Below are 18,843 nucleotides of genomic sequence, written 5' to 3' on the forward strand. Positions count from 1 at the left end.
GCAGAGTTAGTTAACTTAGCCCCTCTGATTCTCTCTTTTTCATGCTTATGTCATGAGGTTGTGCTCTGCATGCTATGGCTGTGTAATAACTGTGTAATGTGACGTTTTATTGTGGTTATGTGAATTAACAGGACCACAATGGAAACAAGCCTTTTGGCTTTATTGTGTTTTAATCCTTTTGAACACTTGTTTAACGTTGTTCAATAAAGTTTTCAATCAATCAATCAAATTAATTAATTTACTTTTTTTTTTCTTGTAGAGTGGTAGATGTCTTGTTCATATTTTTAAATGATGAGTCTTTTGTTTTTATTTACTTCTTCATACACGTTCTGAATTACCCCTAAAGGAAGTGGATCTATATGTCATTCACAATCACCAGCCCCCTCTATGAGCATCAGAAAACATATGCCTTAACACACTTATGTAATACCATTACGATAAGTCAGAATTATTGTAACCACAATTACAACATTTTATTATTCTATATCAACTTCTTGTAAACTGTTATCTCTTGTTCTTTTGTTGAACTGTTCACCATATTTTCAATTAACACCAAGCTAAAGGCAAATAAACACATTTCAAAACCATACAATCCTTTCTTTTCTTTTTCTTTTTTAACATGAGAACCTCAGCATCCAGTACACTGATTTAAAGATCAAGTTTAACTGGTCTTTTGATCTGACGTTCAGATCGCCTCAGTACAGGTAACACTGTGGAAGCATCACTTGTGTTCACCTGGACATGTCCATCTGATTTCAACTCAGGCACCGTGTCAGCCTGTGACACAGCACTTTTTCCATTTGCATCACCACACAGTGTCCCTTGAAAAGTCTCTTTGGTTTTCAGAAGGTCACGACGATCCATTCTGAACACATGTCCATCCTCAGTTCTCACTTCATAGGAACGTGGTCCTATTTCTTGAAGAACTGTAGCTTTTCTGTTCCATGCATCCTGGTCTTGCATCCTCACCACATCATCCTTTGCAAGTGGTTTGAGAGCTTTCGTTGACTTGTCATAACGCTGTTTTTGTTTCCATTTCAAGTTCTCCATTTTCGACTGAATCTCAGCTCTCTGTTTGCTCTCTGTGTAGCAGGGCAGTGTAGTGCGCAGCTTGCGATTCAGCTCGGCCCCGGCAGATCAGGTCAGTAGAGCGGCAGCTGCCGCTGTGACAGCCGCTGCCCTGGCTGGTCCCCGGTCACACACACCGCCAATCAGAATCGCCATAGCTAGCACACAGCCAATCAGAGTACCCAGCGAGTCTACTCTCCTGACGGCCGACGAGTCTTGACTGAGCATGTTGAATTGGCCTCGACGAGACCCGACGGCTTCCGACGCTCCCCGGCGGAGAGGAACACACCAAACAGACGAGGATCCGACGCCGTCCGACGAGGCCTGACGCCCGACGGTCGGGCCGGTGTGTCCCTGGCTTTATGCATTCCACTCCCTCTCATTTCTCTCTGTCTACTCAAATTCTGTGGCATCATGAAGGAGCTCTCTTAATGCTGAACTTTCCAATAAAGTTTATCATGCCCATTACTCTCAGCACACCTTTCTTATCAGTAGGGCGTGGCATGCCTAGGAAAGCTTTTACCTTTCTTTCATCAGGCTCAATGCCCCGAGCTGACAGCTTGTCACCCAAAAATGTTATCTCTTCTACACCAAATTGGCACTTTGCACGGTATAGTCTCAGTCCATTTTCACGTACTCTTTGGAGCACCTTGGTAAGTCTCTCATTATGTTCTTCCCAGACGACCACGTCATCGACATAATAACGGACCCCTTCTAGTCCCTCCAACATGTTGTCCATGGCACGATGAAAAATCTCAGAAGCTGAGATTATGCCAAATTGACCTTTCGCAAAAGCCCCGCCCCCCCTTAGTTACCGTTGCTAGCCCAACAAGCTTCTCGACACCGCCCGAGTGTCAACAGTGTTTTTATATTGAGCGTCTTGAGGCATCAGAGTCTCAGAGGCATATGAGCGCTATATTTATGAATATTAATAATCACTAAACATTCTGACACCACGACAAAATTGCGTGGTCACAATGTAAACATAATGATGATCAAAATACGGCTTTTATCGATTCATAAATTGCATCATGTAGCGCATCCTTATACAGTCTATGAGCGCATCTGCAAGTCTGGTCACTTCCCTGCTGTTTTGCTAAGTTTTGCTGTTTTTGTCCTGTGCATGTATTTTCAATGAAGCCTTTCATAATCAATCAGTGGATCGATGAATTATGATATGTTATGATGTATAGTCTTATTTGTCATAAACAAGAGAATACGGGACGTGGTGTTTGTGTCGCGGACCGAGACCAGAGCTTCTTCTTTTCTTTTTTTCTCCCCACCGGGAGGAGAGCTGTGACACCATTCAATCTGTGTAAGTCACAGTGTTTCCTCATACGTACAGCTCCTTCTATTTTTTTAAATTGTCGCAAATACACCGCTGCATGTCTTCCGTTCATTCATCTCCTCATAGCGCTGTTTGGCATTGGCATTCACACACACAGAGAGAGAGAGAGAGAAGCGCGCATGCTGCAGCAGTGCGTGGTGAAAGTTAAAGTTATATTGTACGATCGCCCCCCCCCCCCAATCCGACAGCCGCCACTCCTTAAAAAATAAAAAAATAAATCCTAGAGGAAGCACTGTGGTAGTGAGTGATTTGGGATACAGCCCTAGTCCTGCTATCTTACCTTGGAGTAGATGTAGGCTGTATGCTTGTTTATTTTCATAACATTAGCTGGGAGTGGGAGAAGGCTCCGGCTGCGGGGGGGGGGGGGGGGCTTCCACACGGTTTGACCCATTGTAGGCACCTCTCCTGTTGTGTTTTCAGCTTTGGGAAGGGAAAGGACACGACTGCCCCAGCCAAACTCTTCGGGTAACTACTGTCCCGACAATACACTTTGCTTGTCAGAGGTCCGAAGCTTGACGGACCTTGTTTACATAGTAACGGTTGCTATGATGTCTGATTGGACAATGACCGTTCGGGGGCGGGGTTTTGCGAAAGGTCAATTGCATTCTGAGAAACCTGTATCTGCCATAAGGTGTGTTGATTTGCCAGAATCCCTGCGTTGCATCAAGTTTTGAGAAATATTTGGCTCCTGCCATTTCACTTGCAATCTCCTCACGTTTTGGTATCTGGCAGTGCTCACATTTTATGTTCTTGTTTAAATCACCAGGATCCATGCATATTCTCAGTTCTTTGTTTTTATTCTTTTTATCCACGCACACCATCGAGTTTACCCACTCAGTAGGTTCCTCCACTTTTGTGACGACTTGCATCTGAGACATCCTGTCCAGTTCCTTTCTGAGACGCTCTCGAAGTGGAGCTGGAACTCTGCATCGCGCATCGTCTTTTAGTTGGATTTTATATGTCTATGGCAGGCAACCCAATCCTTTGAAGACATCATCATAACGTTGCACTATAGAGTCAACTGTGCGTGAGTGTACACTTATTGCCTCTGAACAGTTAATGTGATACACTCTCCTCACCAGGTTCAATGTCTTTGATGCAACTCTGCCCAGCAGTGACTCACGGCCCTCAGGTACGACTGAAAACAGTTGTAACAGTTGTAAATTTTGCGCTGTTACGTTACGTTACGTTGTTAAAGGAACATTTACAACTGTTACACAGTACATTGTAAGTTTTATTCTTCACTGTTACTTTTAGTCTGCACTGACCTTTGCTTTCGTTGTCTTTTCCATTGTAGTCCTTCAGTGGCACTCTTTTCTTGATTATTTTGGGCTTTTCTTTCATAGCACTGATCTCTGTCATGCTGATCAGGTTCGCCTGTGCACCTGTATCAATCCTTAGTGCTACTGTAGCCCTCCCAACCAACTCTAATTTGTTGATGAAACCTTTAGCATGGGAGCTGAATTGGAGGTTGTCTACAAAAATATTAACCTTTTGATGTGCGTATGGCTCTGCCTAGGGTGCAGAGAGGCCTGGTTAGCTTATTTTATAGCTAAATTGTTATCGTGAACTTTAATACTCCCATGCATGTACCTTTAACACACTGTAGCCCTAATAACACCACATTCAAATAAACATTTGTGACTGATACACATTGCAACAGGAACAAATGTTTATTACACAGAAAGAAAACATCGGCAATTACCCTTTACTTTTTGACATGGTGACCCTTTGAGTTCATAAAATAAAGAAATACCCGGGGTTTTGTAAGTCAGTTATGGTACCATATCGCTGGCACGCATGTTGAGTTGGAGCTCGTGTATCCTTGTGAAAGTGTTTCTCAGTACTCACGGATAACGACAGTTTCCTCAAACCCTCGGCTCAGAGGAGTAAGGTGGAAAGAGATGAAGAAAACTAGTCCTGCTGACACGTCCTCGTGCAGCAGCAGTTTCTCTGGCGACAGCGGGGATCCTGAGCACCCTCTACAGCTGCAGCAGATCAGCGGCAGGCAAACCGGCAGGCAGGCATGTAGGTTTATAGGTCCGGAGGTACACTAAGCATAAATTCAAAACACAAATTACTCACTGTTCGTTCTCATACATTTTCATATTGTTACCAGTTCAAATAGTGCTCATACTCACTCAGGAAACTCGGCGCAAAATATTTCTCCCTCACACACACACGCGCGGTCTCCTTCTCCCAGCTAGCGGGGACGAGGCTAACTCTAGCTCTATACACAACGATAATGGCGTCTCGGACACTCAGTACAATTCCTGGCTGAAACAGCTCTGAACTCGGCTCACTTCCACATTGGGTATCGGTAACACACAAACAGACCCTCCGGTTTAGGGTTTTAGTAACAACAGTAACTTTCCACGGTTTCAAATGGCTTACAATTACTTTTCCATGGTGTTGTCACTCTTTTTCCTCGTCTCTCCCTGTTACTAGCCCGAGCCTCGTCTCCTCTCTTTTTTTTAGTCCCACCCAGTGGCGGCTGGTCAATAGAGGGCGCTCGGGCGCCGCCCCCCCCTGATGAAAAGCGATTTTTAATTATTATAATTTTTTCCAAAATAATAATTTAAAATTCATATTTTTTTCTTACTGTACCTGTGAATGTGATAGGAATTCTTAAAATCGAGCTGTATATAAAATAAAACCATTATTTAGAGGCTAATTTGCCTACAGGTTCATTTACTGTCTCTGTTATATCTATCGCTCTGTGTCTGGGGCGCTGCAGAAGTCGCCCGAGCAGTGTACCGGCTCAGCCAATCAGTGACTGTTGCTAAGTAAAAAATATACGGAGCAACAGGTAATTTAGCCAATCAGCGTCGTCGGATTTTATGCCTTTGGGGCGCAGAAAATATCGCCCCAAACCAAACATTTTGGTCTCCCGTGGCAACCAGAAATCGAGGGGGAAATTAACCGAGGAGCTGTCCTCGGTAGCAGGATGGCTACGCAGTTTTCATCAGTTTCAAATTCTGTTCCCCGTATAATTTACTTTTTTAAAAAACAGTGAGGACAGATACCACACGGACTGTTACTGGAGTTAGAGACCTATTTATCTGAACGGATTACAAAACATGAACTCTCAAGGGACACATGAACGGTGCTGTCAGCTAACGTTAGCCAAGCTAGGCAGGACTAGCAGCAGAGCTTCACAGCTGGATGAAAAACACAGTTTCACGGTGAGGAAATACAACCAACAGGTGGATAAAACTCTGTGGGCCGGTGGCGGGAGGCTGTTATGATGTGACAGGAGGCCGTAGTGTGTGAGAGGAGCACCGGAGGACCGGAGCACCGTTAACCGGCACGTCAGAGACTGCTCTCTCTTGATGCTCGGAGCGAACCTTTGGACTACATGATGTTGGTTCGTCCGCGGTGCGTTCATAGCTCGTCCCAGAGCGTTTTTATTAGTTCATCCAGCTTCTGGGACACTGGACTGGACACTGTTATTCCTGAGTGACACCAGGGGAAACTACTCACCCAGGCTGTGACAGGACGTCTGTGATGCGGAGCATCAGGCTGCAGCACTGTTCAATATGTTTACAGGTGTGACCAGTAAGTTACGTTCACAGTTAGACTCGTCATCAAACCTGATAATGTTAAAATCTCACATCAGCTAGGTCAGACCAAACTTAATCACGTTATGCTCCTCCTATAGTGTTCCTGTCACACTTTGTCTATAGTTAACATTAATCACTGCTGTAGGTTACATCATACACATGCCTTTTAATAACCATATTTTTGTATTAAGAGTATTTGCTAATATATTTCATGTCCACTGTGTGCCACCAGTGAAAGACTACTGTTTGTTCATTGTCATTATCTGTCAAACTGCTGATTTATGAAGGCAAATAAATAATTAATGTTTATCCCTAAAAATGGGTTTGGGGTTCTTTTATCAAGATGGTCACCAAAAACTTCAGGGACAAACAGCCCCACCTAGAATATTTTTCACCAGCCGCCACTGGTCCCACCCCTGTCTGAATCCGGTAGTTAGTTGACACTCATCTCTGACAGGCACGGATTTGCTAATAACAGACTGATACCTGGTTACTCAAATAAACAAAAGAAACGTCATGAGACATTCACAGACCATGAAAAACATGGGACATTTTAGTACCTTCCCCAAATGAAGTGCACTTATTAATTTCTCTGTATTATTTCAAGCTTATTTCACCATAGAACTAATTTAACAGGCAATATTTCAAAATGTACTGAATATTTGTAAACCTAAACACATGAAATAACATATCATTTATAGCAGGGCGCTACGCCACTATAGCTCCATTTATTTGAAGTGACACAAGCCATGTGTCTCCTTTTTCTGAGCACTTATCATTTTCCTCTGTGTCCTCCTTCTCTGTTTGTGCATTATCACATGACACCATACCGACAAAGAAAGTCTCACTCAGGTCAGTCTCTTCCACTAACCGCACTGATTTGGGCTTGCTTTTAGAAAGACACTGTTTTGCAAAATGATTTTTTCCATTACATTTTGAACACTTTTTGCCATACGCAGGACACTGCCAGGGCTCGTGCCTGCCACCACAGCGCTTGCAGGAGTAGCTTGCATCATCTGTGCTTTTCTTTTGTGGTGTGATTCTTTTTATTTTATTTTTAACCACAGCTACTTTTACACTGTCATGCACATGCCTTCAAGAAAATAAAACTAAAAAAGATTATTGTTTCTGCTAGCAGTATTTCTTAATTCTTGAAATCAACAGCGATATGCATTTTTCCAAAGACATCACGTTTCTCCGATTTTTTTTTTTTTTTTTCATCCACGGTCATGAAATTAGCTTGAGCTAACAAAGTTAAAGCTAGCACTGAAAACACAACACACTCACCGGAGAATAGTCATCAAAACACACTAGTTAGTCATCCTCCTTAATCTTCTGGCAACACAACGTTATCCCGGACAACTTTGATCTCTCCTCGGACAGCAATAACATCAAACTTAACCAATATATGAACATTCACTCCACGTTGTTCACAAAAGGCTGCACTCGCACATGCGTTCATCTTGTTTTTCTTCACTTCCTCATTTTCTACCGCTGATTTCTAGACCCAGCGGTGAGCACAATGCGCCACCTTGTGGGGCTTCATACGCTACTACATGCAAAAATCACAACACTTCAAATCAATATAGCCTACTTTATGTTAAATTTATGGGGGCTACACGTAGATTACCATTTATGCATTTTACACAAGCTAAGACCAAGACATGGGCCTCATGTGGAATGAGAAAGTTTGTTCACTGCAAGAAATCAGACAAAAAACCTGTTCACCCATGGAAATGTCAGACCTGTCTCATTGCAGACACACACTGTTTTCATGTCAGTGTGGCATAAATAATATGTTTTGCATCATAGATAGAGCCCTCATTCTTTTTCTCCTGATCCCCGAGACCTCAAAAAAGGTAGATAATGTCTAAAATTAAGTTTATACTATTTTTAAAACAAATATACGTGAATTTTTTTTCTTTCTTTTTCTGATCATATAGCTCATTCTACATGAATATGACAACCTATTTTTTTAAAATAATATTCTGAAAGCCCAGATTGTCCTGAAAAAAGGGAGGTTGATTATATGATTGTGCATCACAGGGCTGAGGAACCTTCAAGGCCTTATCACTGTCACAGCTGCAGCCTGAACTTCCTGTTTAAGAGAATTTCACAATAAAATGACTCTGACTGTTGGACTCAGACGGTTGAAGTCTGATGTTCTTCTTGTTCTCAGCCAAGGAAAATGAGCTCGTCCTCCATGTCCACCAAGACGTCCATCACTTCCTGTTCTTTACAGCCTTGTCTCTGATGCTTCATGGATCAATAACAATTCACTGTCAATTCAAATGCAACTTTATTTGACCACAACAAACCACAGTGAAGGAGGACGTAGTGATCAGCTCTTTAAAGAACATGCAGGCCAATAAAACTTTATTAATGTTTGTATAACGATCATGTCAGGATCTTTATCCTAAAGTGGACCAACTCGTCTGTGTTGTTCATGTAACTTCAATGCTTCTTTAATAAACCACATCATCACTCATCACTCACTCTGTTCTCTTTATTCATCACCTCCACAACAACAGTGGTTTTCACACCAAACCCATCTGTCAATCACTGCAGGTCGAGTCTCCTTAAATCTGACAGTCCGTCCGTCATGTCCAGTCCACCTTAAGAGAGTCCACAGAGCCTCTCGCTGACCTCCCACAGCTTCCGGGCCACGGCGTCGTCTCTGGCCTGGGCGCTCACTTCCTGCACGGCGCAGCAGGAGAAGTAGCGTCCGCTCAGAGGTTCGATTCCCTCCTGCAGGGCGCAGTGCAGCGTGGTCTGAGCTCCGGCCTCGGGGTCCAGGAACAGCAGCCGGGCCACGGGCTCGATGAAGACCTTCTGCCACAGGCTGACGTTTCTGGACAGCTCGGTACGAACCACACCTGAAACAGAGACGGAAATTTGTTTTGAACAATAAATGTTTTGCTTCATAAAAGAGAAAATCTGATTTAAAATGCCACTATTACATTGACTCCAATTGTTCACACGAGAGCAGGATACAAGATGGTTTAAAAGATTCAGTTTTTGAGATAAAATTCTGATATTTGCCACCACAACTCCAAAATATTGTCTTTTTTTCAGGAAGATTGAAAATGTATTTAACTGAATTGGGTGGCATATGTTTACAGTCAAACGTTTTCATGCACTGTAGGCTCAGATAAAATTTGATCAAGTATCAAAAATCTAGGTGTTAACTTTGTGGAGGATTGGGGGAATTTGGTGACAATTGAGCAAAAAGTGTGGGGCAAGAAAGGTTTAATAAGTTTTAGGAAAAAACAGAGTGATAACTTCATAGTTTGCATAATTTGAGTTTAAATGTACAAAAGTTTCTAAAGTATAACTGAGACATTTTGGTGAAAGTTGCAAAACTATAGCACGTACAGTACAATTGCTTAAAGTTTAAATTTAAATGCTTACTATGTAAAAAAAGACTGGCCTTCCCTCATCAAACTCATCAAATACACAATCCAACAACTCCACAACGCTCTGGTGGACAAGTTGTGAGCTGCACATTCACCACGCTATGAGATAATAACACAACGTTACCACACAGAGTTGTTTTAGAGGGAAATTCATGTAAAACCGCTGATGCACGTTGCCTTCAGGGACAGTTTTTCATCAACAGTCTCTGTATTTCCCTCTAAAACAACTCTGTGTGGTAACGTTGTGTTATTATCTCATAGCGTGGTGAATGTGCAGCTCACAACTTGTCCACCAGAGCGTTGTGGAGTTGTTGGATTGTGTATTTGATGAGTTTGATGATGAGGGAAACCAAGAAATCCCATAATGAGCCTCCGTAGCGTAGCTCTGAGCAGCTCACGGCTCTGCTCCGCCGTTCTAAAAACAGCTTGCACCAACAATTAAAGGTAACGAACCTACTGCTATGACTATAGGGATTATGGCAATGGGCCAGTTTGACTAAATGTTGAACTATCCCTTTAACTTTTGTCGTCCACTGCGATGGTATCCTCAACCGGATGTGAGGTGGTTGCCAGGCAGCGAGTGAAACATGGCTGATATTGACAGTATTATTGGATGTTTTACCTGGGTGGAGGCTGTAGCAGGTGACGTTGCTTCCTTTCAGCCTCTTGGCCAGCTCGTGGGTGAACAGGACGTTACACAGTTTGCTGTTGCAGTACGCAGCGAAGAACTGCCAGCTGTAGCTGCCGGTGCCCAGGTCTCTGTTCACCGCCAGGCCCTGCACACACACACACACACACACACACACACACACACACACACACATACACACACACAGAGACACACACACACACACACACACACACACACACACACAGAGACACACACACACACACACACGAACACACACACACACACACACACACGAACACAGAGGCATGATCAGCGTGAAGTGATGACGTGTGGAGGAATCTGACAGCAGGTCGGAGCTGAACCAGGAGAACTGGTTCTGTGACGTGAGAACATTGTTGTGATGTTACAGCACTGACCCAGTTGGACCCAAGGGGGTGGAGGATCTGACTACACGCAGGTGTAGCTCACAGTCGGCCATATGAGGACCGGCAACTTGCTCTGACTCTGGCTGCAGTTACAGTGCAGTAGATGGTGATCCAGTCATCTGCACTAAAAAAACTATTCATAAGTCTGTGAAAAATAAATCAGTATGTAGCTATTACTTTAACTATTTACATAATGTCACTATAATGTTACTTTTACAAAAAAAAGTACATGATTAAACTGATCCGTGATTTTAAATATGCTGCATCATAACTGCATAGACGTTCATAAAGAATCAAACCGTTTTGAAATCGGACAAAAACTGAGCAAGTTGTGGTCATTATAGCAGAACATGTAGCAGAGGCTTAATGCTCTGAGGGAGAGAGTTGACCTTACCAAGATGGCCGCCGTGTGGCTACGCTTTGTCATTGGGCAGCAGCGGTGGGTGAGTCATCTAGTTCTTATATATATCTATGGTTGGACCAATGGAGGGCAGCCCGCCACAATAAAAGCACTTCCTGTGGTGGTTTGTTGTATCACAATAAAAGTTAGTTCCTATTTTCATCAGTTTTGCCGTCGGCTCGTAGAGGCAGCAGAGGTCAACAACACACAGCGCCTTCTCCACATTTTGTCACGTTACAAACACAAACTGAAGTGTATTTTATTGGGGTTTTAAGTGATAGACAAACACAAAGTAGTGCATTGCTGCAACACACACTATACTACCTCTGACCATGTCCTCTGGCGCCCGTGTGTTTTTATCCTTTCTTTCGTGTTCATGACGCCCGTGGGATTCTGCACCATTGCACATTTTTGCACTATGCACTCTTCACTATGGAAGGTTGTATGCTCCAATGTCATTTCATTGTTATTTATGGCAATGACAAATAAATGATGATTGATTGAACTGTGAAGTGGAAGGAAAATGATTCATGTTGTTGAAGATTTTTGATGAATAAAAATCTGAAAAGTGTGGCCATGCATGTGTACTGTATACAGAACCAGTACCAGCTGGTTGTTAAACCACATTTCACTGCAGTTACAGCTGTAAGTCTTTTGTCTCAACCAGCTCCGCACATCTAAGTGCCCTGCAACATCTACACACTGCAATGTCACCACCATATCTGGCCCTTCAAATTAAAAGCCCTCTGGCCGGGGCGTCGTGTGGCGTAGTGGTTAGAGCGCGCGCCCCATGTATAGAGACACAGTCCTCGCTGCAGTCGGCCCTGGTTCGAGTCCCGCGTCGGGCGCCATTTACTGCATGTCATCCCCCCTCTCTCTGCCTCCCCGTTTCCTGTCTGTCTCAACTGTGCTGTCCATAAAGGCATAAATGCCCCCCCCAAAAAAAAAAAAATTAAAAAAAAAGCCTTCTGGCCTTTTGCACACAGTTGAGTCCTATAGATTTTGACTTAATTTTCACAAGACACGGCTCCAAATTTTGTTTTTTTCTGCGACCAATCGACCAACTTTAGCGTCACCGTATGCACGCAGATTTCCACCCCAAAAACGCTCGTCTAAACGTGAAATAAAAGGTGAGAACACAACGCCACTTTTGCGTTTTCTGTTCAGATCGTTTCCATGTAAACGCAGCGTAACACCTCGTCCTGACATACAACGAGCAAAGCGAAACGGCAACGAAAACTCACGTGAAGGTGTCCTGATCTGCAGCGTGACGATTTTGTGGCGAGTATATTCTATTGGTTCAGAATCCAAACCAATCAAATCATCGAGGGACGTAGCTACACAAACTTGCGGCGCTATTCTGAGATTCCTGGTATTTCCTGGTTGCCGTTTCTCACATCTCTGAGTGTTTGTTCCTCTCATATTCTCCTCTCTCTGGTAACTAGCTTGTCAACAGGAAGCAGCGTGGACTTGTCAACCAATAAGAAGAGTTTAGGGGCGGGACACCGCCGCCAAATGTCGTCCAGATAGAGACAACGCAGCCATAATTTCAGGGTTGGGCGACATCGCTGGACGGAGCGACGTCGCTGGACGGAGCGACGTCGCTCGCGGCGTCAGGACAGGCTGATTGAAACGTAACGCATTCTGATCACTTTTCCTCGCTCGCGTCGCCGTCTGGCAGGACGGGGTGTAAGCAAGGGGGCAGTTGTGGGTCTGAGAAGTGAAGTCACTTCCTCGTTCAACAAACTGCAATCCCCTCTTCTTCCTCTGGGGGCTGGTGTCAGAAAGCAGCATTCTCCATAGACCCCCATGTTAAAATCACCCACTTTACATCCTCAGTAAACATGTTAAAAGCCTGGTGTCAGAACGTTTTTTTTTCTCAATCGATAGTTTCTACCCCCACACACACTCTGAGGTGTTTAACTCTACCGTTTTACTGTTATTAGGTTAAAACTCTGGCCAATCAGGGCGCGGAAACGTTGAGTGACAGGTCTGAGCAGCTCCGTGGACAGCTGCTTCGAGGCCAGTGGGCGGGTTCTCGGCCGGCCAATCCAACATGGCGCTGTTCAGGCCGCCATGTTGGAGTCACAAAAACGACTCCCCAAAACCAATGGGTGACGTCACGGACGCTACGTCCATTCTTTTTACAGTCTATGGGTGTAAGCCTGATGCACCTGATCGGTGCCAATCATCAACCCCCCCCCCCCCTCCCCACCCCCACCCCCACCCGGTTTCTACTGCAGTGACGTGGTGGTTGTGATGTGAGAGCTCACCTCGAAGTCGATGCTCCCCCAGCGGTAAGCCATGGAGGACACGGTGACCACCCGGCCCCCCCCCTCCTCCTTCAGCCGCTCCAGCAGCAGGCAGCTCAGCAGGAAGTGGCCCAGGTGGTTCACCCCGAACTGGACCCCGAAGCCCTCCTCGGTCCGCCCGTCGGCCACCAGACCTGCAGACACACGTCAATCAATCAATCAATTTGTTTATTTCGGGCATGTCAATTTAAATCATCATCATCACACTTCATCTTAGTTCAAATAATACAATACACATGACCGAAAGGGAAAGCGGGAGAAGCAAAAGCTGATCTAGTCCCGCCCCCGTTACCCACAGAATAAAAGTCTTTATCATAATCTTTTCTCCTTTTTTTCCTTTTTTTCCTTTGCATTTCGATATAACATTCTTTTACTTATGACATTTTGACATAATATGTTACGGCATTAGTAGTATATAGATCATATCATAATCTTTTCTTTTTGCTTTTTTTTGTTTTTTTTACATTTTGATATAACATATTTTTACTTATGACATTCGATATAACATGTTGGCAGCAGGTAGTAAACAGAGCTGAAGTTTAGCTCTAGACAGTACATACAGATTACGTGTGTGTCTGCACATGTGTCCATATTTATCCGTCATGAGTGAACAACAGTCTCATCTTGTAGCCTGACATGTCACAAAGTTACAGAATGGTCCAATCGACAGAGAGCAAAGTCCAGTGTACTGATTATTTGTTGGGATGGTGTGGTGTAAGAGCCCTTTTTTGCCATTTTCTTTTATTCATCCGTCTCCTCTGCAGCCTTCGCCGCGTCACCGTTACACCTTCTCTTCACACCATTAATGTCAGAGAAATAATCACGGTACTACAATTATCATGATTATTATGCATCAATTCATTTCACAACACTATGAATGTGTAAAATCAAATACAGTCAAAATATAACTACATTACTCATTGTTTACATAAAATATTTCAAGTATCTAGAATAGAATAGAATAAAACTTTATTAATCCCCCAAGGGGGAAATTCACTTTGTCACAGCAGCAACAGATACAAGACAAGGCACACAAAAAAGGTAACCTATCACTAATAAATAAAATAAGTTGATAAAAAATAAATAAAGGCTTATGAGTTAATGAAGTGTTTGGATCTCTCTGTGTGTGTTTGTGCATGTGTGCGTGTGTGTTCACGCTCAAGCACTATTCCTATTAATATAGGAACAATGATTAATTATTAAGTGTTTGAAATATTCAGCTCATAAATTGTCGTCTAGACCAAATGTTTACGTTTTTTTCATCGTTTTTTGTTTCGTTTTGTTTAAATTACAAATGACACGCTAACATTTAAATTCCTACCAATTCAATGTTACGTTAAAGCAGATATCATCGGCACGGCCGTTTCGGCTAATGCTGTGTTCAAGGCAGGCTTTTGAAACCGTAAGTTACAGCTTCAAGTCACAACTACGACTTGGTAGCGTTCCAGGTAACCCGTAGCTCGTGTTTTTACCGTCCTGTTGTCTGTGAAAGTTCCCTATAACGGCCACTCGTAACTTCCGACCCGTGAACTCGTACCAGATCGAACTGGTATGACTTCACAGGAAGGAAAAACACAAAGTACGAGTTTCCTTGAACGCACCATGAGTTAGCAGCCCCCGCCCTTGTCAGGCATCAATTGGTCCTCGTGCTACGTCACCACATTCACGCGCATCCCTTGGCTGCACACACAGCCCTTCATGCCGTTCTCTCCCCTCATTGGATAACACTTGTATCCCACAAGGAAAATTTTCTCCTCGGGTTACAGCAGAGCAGAGTGACGGAGAGACTCGTGTTTAGGCTGAAATACTTCATGTAAGTGATTGCTGACGGAAAATAGGACTATTTAGGACTTATATTAACAAAAACATTCCACTGATATCTGCTTTAAGGTTGAGTAAATGGACCAGTGTCTGTGCATTCACCTTTATTTTGGCGCCACATCTGGTTCCAACATCATCTTTTTTTGGAGAGGAACGGTATCTAGGAATCTTTATGATTAATTAATTGTGGTGTTTAATACCGGCGCGATTAACTGTGAAAACAAGTAACCGTGACATCCCTGTTCTCTGCTGGAGATCAAAGCTGTGTGTGTGTGTGTGTGTGTGTGAGTGAGAGAGTGTGTGTGTGTGTGTGTGTGTGTGTGTGTGTGTGTGTGTGTGTGTGTGTGTGTGTGTGTGTGTGTGTGTACCAGCGTTGTTGATGAGCAGGTCGAGCCTGGACTCAGACTTCAGGAAGGTTTCGGCGAAGCAGCGAACGGACTTCAGACTGGCCAGGTCCAGGTGCATGTAGACCACGTCAGTACTTCCTGTCTCCTGCAACATAAGAAGATGAAGATGTCGGCAAGGTCATTTAATCTGTATAACCAGTTTTTACCACCAGTTTGTCTCAAAGGGCTTTACATCCCATCATAACAACATCCTCTGTCCTTAGACCCTCACATCCACTGAGGATGTAGGCTGTAGCCGACCTTCGATGGAAATGTGAGAGCAGTGTAACAATAAACTAGAGATTTCAAATGTTTAGTCAAAGAGGAACTATGTAGCTAAGTCCAGTTGCTTTGGCTCGGCCATGTGCATCTGTTTACAATGAAGCTGCAAAAAATCAATACCTTGTGTATGGCCTTAAGTTACAAATGTATATTTATTAATGTGAATTGAATGTGTCTTTGGTCTTTTGGTGCTATTGCAAATGTCTGTATTGTCTTACAAATGTATATTTATTAATGTATCTTTGGTATTTTACCTCATTGTTGCTTTTTTTTTTAAGGTTACCTTTTACCATCAGGCAGAGGGACTGGAGATGAAAATTAGCTTTTTTAGCTAACTCGGGTGCATTTACATTTGTTTTTTACAATGTTTTATTATTGTACATTGTCCCTTGTCATTAAATTAAACTGAAAACTGAACTGAACACATGGCCAGGTGCATTTGTTTACAATGAAGTGTGAAAAATCAAGACATGGAGCGGTGAAATACGTTTTTTGAAATACATCCACCTTATTGTTCCACATCCTTAGCCAAGATAACGTTTCTGAAATTCAGTTTACCAACTTTTCGGTCCCCAGCACTAGTGTTAGTGGCCAAAATAAGAGATTTGAGGGCCTCCACAATAAATAGCACAGTGGTTCTCAACTGGTGGGTTGGGACCCAAAAGTGGGTCTAGACCCGTTCTGGATGGGTCGCAGACAGCTGGTCAAAAAAGTAAATAATATTTAATGCACATCTGATGTTGGACATGTCTTTTATTTTGAAAAATAACTTATATTGAAAGGCACGAGACACGTGAACACATGCAGTTGTGATGCTCCTCCTCACTTTCTGATTATTTGCTCCATTTGCTCTGAATGCAAAGATATCAGTTTCTTATTAATGAGGCCTGATGCAGTGAATCTTGTTTTGTTTTGTGGGTCTTTATTTTGTGCAGTTTGATATTTATTCACTTTAGTGAACATGCTCTGAATGCAGAGATGCATTAGAAGTCAAATATGTGTTGTATATGTTGTTGGTCTCCATTTTGTGCAGTTTGATATTATTTTATTCACTTCCGTACATGCAGTTGTCACGGTAACTCCTCAGTTTCATTCATGTGCTTTGAAATGCACTTTGCTCAATAAAGAGCTAAATGAGTTTTTAAAGGCTTAAAAAAAAAAAAATCTTGGTTTAAATTCCATAAAAGTGGGTCGGGACTTAATGACCATGTGAAGATGTGGAGCCCAGACTGAGACTAGTGGAGAACCGCTGCTGTAGAGCACATTCACATTCACTGTGCCCCTCTGGTTTTTAGATTGCATGTTGGGGGTCAGTTGTTCTGAGGCGTCGTGTCCACAGGAAGGGGACAGACGACCTGAGGGAGTGAGACGTGAACACACCTGTTGTATCTGTGCGATGGCGGCTTCTGCTTTGTCCCGGTTCCTGCAGGCCAGGATGACTCTGGCGCCCCTGCTGGCCAGGTGCAGCGCTGTGGCTTTACCGATGCCCGTGTTCCCTCCTGCAGCGCAACAAACACAACACGGGAAGTCAGAGCAACAACAGTCTGGTTACAACAGTAAACAGTGACACTGATTATGTCTTATTCAATAAACACTGTGTCAGTAAAGTTAGTGTTGATTTCTGCTTTTGTTTAGTTTGTATCTGTGTCCATATGCTAATTAGGTCCAAACACCGGTCTGGAACGGGGTTTGTTAAAGTAGGCCTACATTAAGAAATAAATACATAAATAGAAAATAAAACGCCTACATAAATGCAAAATGAATAAAGTTTGGTTGTGAATATCTCTGTTATGTTCACATTGGTAATGACAGAGACAGTCCTAACATCAGACTAACAGGATTTAATAACTTGATTAGATACAGAGATAAATAAATAATTGCAAATACAATTAATAACAGAAATAACATTTTTCATTGCCAAAATTTTTCTTTTGCATTCATGTAGAGATTTCATCATTTATTCATGCAAAGTTAGTTTACTTTTTGTGTTTATAGGCCTATATATTTATTTATCTTTTTAAATGTGGTTATTTATTTCCACATACATAACATGACGTAAATAAAGTTTTTTTAGCTTTCATGTTGGTGGATTTTTTAATAGTTTTTAATATTTTTTTTTGTTTTTTTTTTCGTTTTTGCCTTTATTGGATAGCACATAGTGAGATAGACAGGAAAGGGGACGCCTGCGTTGAGGACTGTAGCCTCTACATGGAGCGACCGCTTTAACCACTGCGACACGCACCGCCCCGAGAAAGAGTGTGTTTTGATTAGTTAAACGACATTTATGAATATGCCATTTGGCTAACTGGATAATAAGATTGATGATACACTAGTAGCCTATTGTTTTTCTTTTGCAGATGGATTGTCAGTGAAGCCAACAATAGCACAGGGGAAAATGAGGTTCAATCGAAAAAGAAATCAGGTTGCAAATATCTTCCCATAATTTGGTGGAGAAAGGGCAAGACCAAAATAAATGAAAAACATCTTCAGGGTGTCCTACACAGAATGAGCAGTTTACATCTAGGTCTATATATTTTTTTAAATCGTTGTAAAAAAAAAAAAAAAAAAAAGGGCGTGACGACACACCTTTTGTCCTGATTGGCTAATGTCGCCACGTGACCCGCGTGTCTTTCTAAGGAACTCTGCACTAAAAGTTGCACAAAACAAAACAAAACTCTACAACCGCTTAAAACCATCGGTCTCCATGGAAACAGTCACATTTAAACACCTGAACACAGTTTTGCGCACGAGAGAACTCATCAGACACGTGCGGGTTGAGCTGCTGCCACGCGCCTCGACTCACCTGGCCCTGTGTGTGTGTGAACTGACCGGAAGTGTGTGTGTGAAGTGTGTGTGACTCACCTGTGATGACGACGGTCCTTCCGGCCACCGCGGCGGCTCCTCTGCAGCGGGACCGTCTGAAGAGGGTCTGGACCAGGACCAGGTACCCGGCGAGCAGCCCGGCGCCCAGCAGCAGCAGCTGGAACATGGCGGCGCGGTGTGTGTGTCTGTGGTTGTGTGTCTGTGTGGTGTGTCTGTGTGGTGTGGTGCAGCTCAGGTGTGTCCTCTCTCCTTATGTAGAGACTGAGACTGAGACTGAGACTTCACCTGTCGGACCGGGTCTACCTGCCTGGGCTCGGCTCGACCTGGTCCGACCGGTTCCTCTGACGCTTTCACACAAATCTCAGTTT

The 18,843-nt window shown here is 43.2% G+C and overlaps 1 protein-coding gene across 1 annotated transcript; it reads right to left on the bottom strand.

Annotated features, from left to right (window-relative positions):
• Window positions 1–8,464: 8,464 nt before the first annotated feature.
• LOC146963188 (dehydrogenase/reductase SDR family member 13-like) lies at window positions 8,465–18,675 on the bottom strand. Its single transcript, XM_085767692.1, has 6 exons — window positions 18,515–18,675; window positions 17,033–17,151; window positions 15,353–15,476; window positions 13,125–13,297; window positions 10,018–10,171; window positions 8,465–8,855 (listed from the first exon to the last, which is right to left on the bottom strand). Exons 1-6 carry the CDS (start codon window positions 18,639–18,641, stop codon window positions 8,596–8,598), a joined length of 957 nt encoding a protein of 318 aa, XP_085623818.1. The 5' UTR covers window positions 18,642–18,675; the 3' UTR covers window positions 8,465–8,595.
• Window positions 18,676–18,843: the final 168 nt, after the last annotated feature.

Source organism: Trachurus japonicus, chromosome 22 (genome assembly GCF_045865225.1).
Source record: "Trachurus japonicus isolate A0001 chromosome 22, Traja_1.0".
Taxonomy (NCBI): domain Eukaryota; kingdom Metazoa; phylum Chordata; class Actinopteri; order Carangiformes; family Carangidae; genus Trachurus; species Trachurus japonicus.

What these genes read in the sequence shown, in the direction of transcription:
- LOC146963188 (XM_085767692.1), bottom strand. Translation starts at nt 18,641, where the DNA reads ATGTTCCAGCTGCTGCTGCTGGGCGCCGGGCTGCTCGCCGGGTACCTG. An exon ending in CCATCGCACAGATACAACAG is followed by an intron (nt 15,477 to 17,032) that starts GTGTGTTCACGT and finishes CTTATGTTGCAG; the next exon opens with GAGACAGGAAGTACTGACGT. An exon ending in GGGGGAGCATCGACTTCGAG is followed by an intron (nt 10,172 to 13,124) that starts GTGAGCTCTCAC and finishes GTGTGTGTGCAG; the next exon opens with GGCCTGGCGGTGAACAGAGA.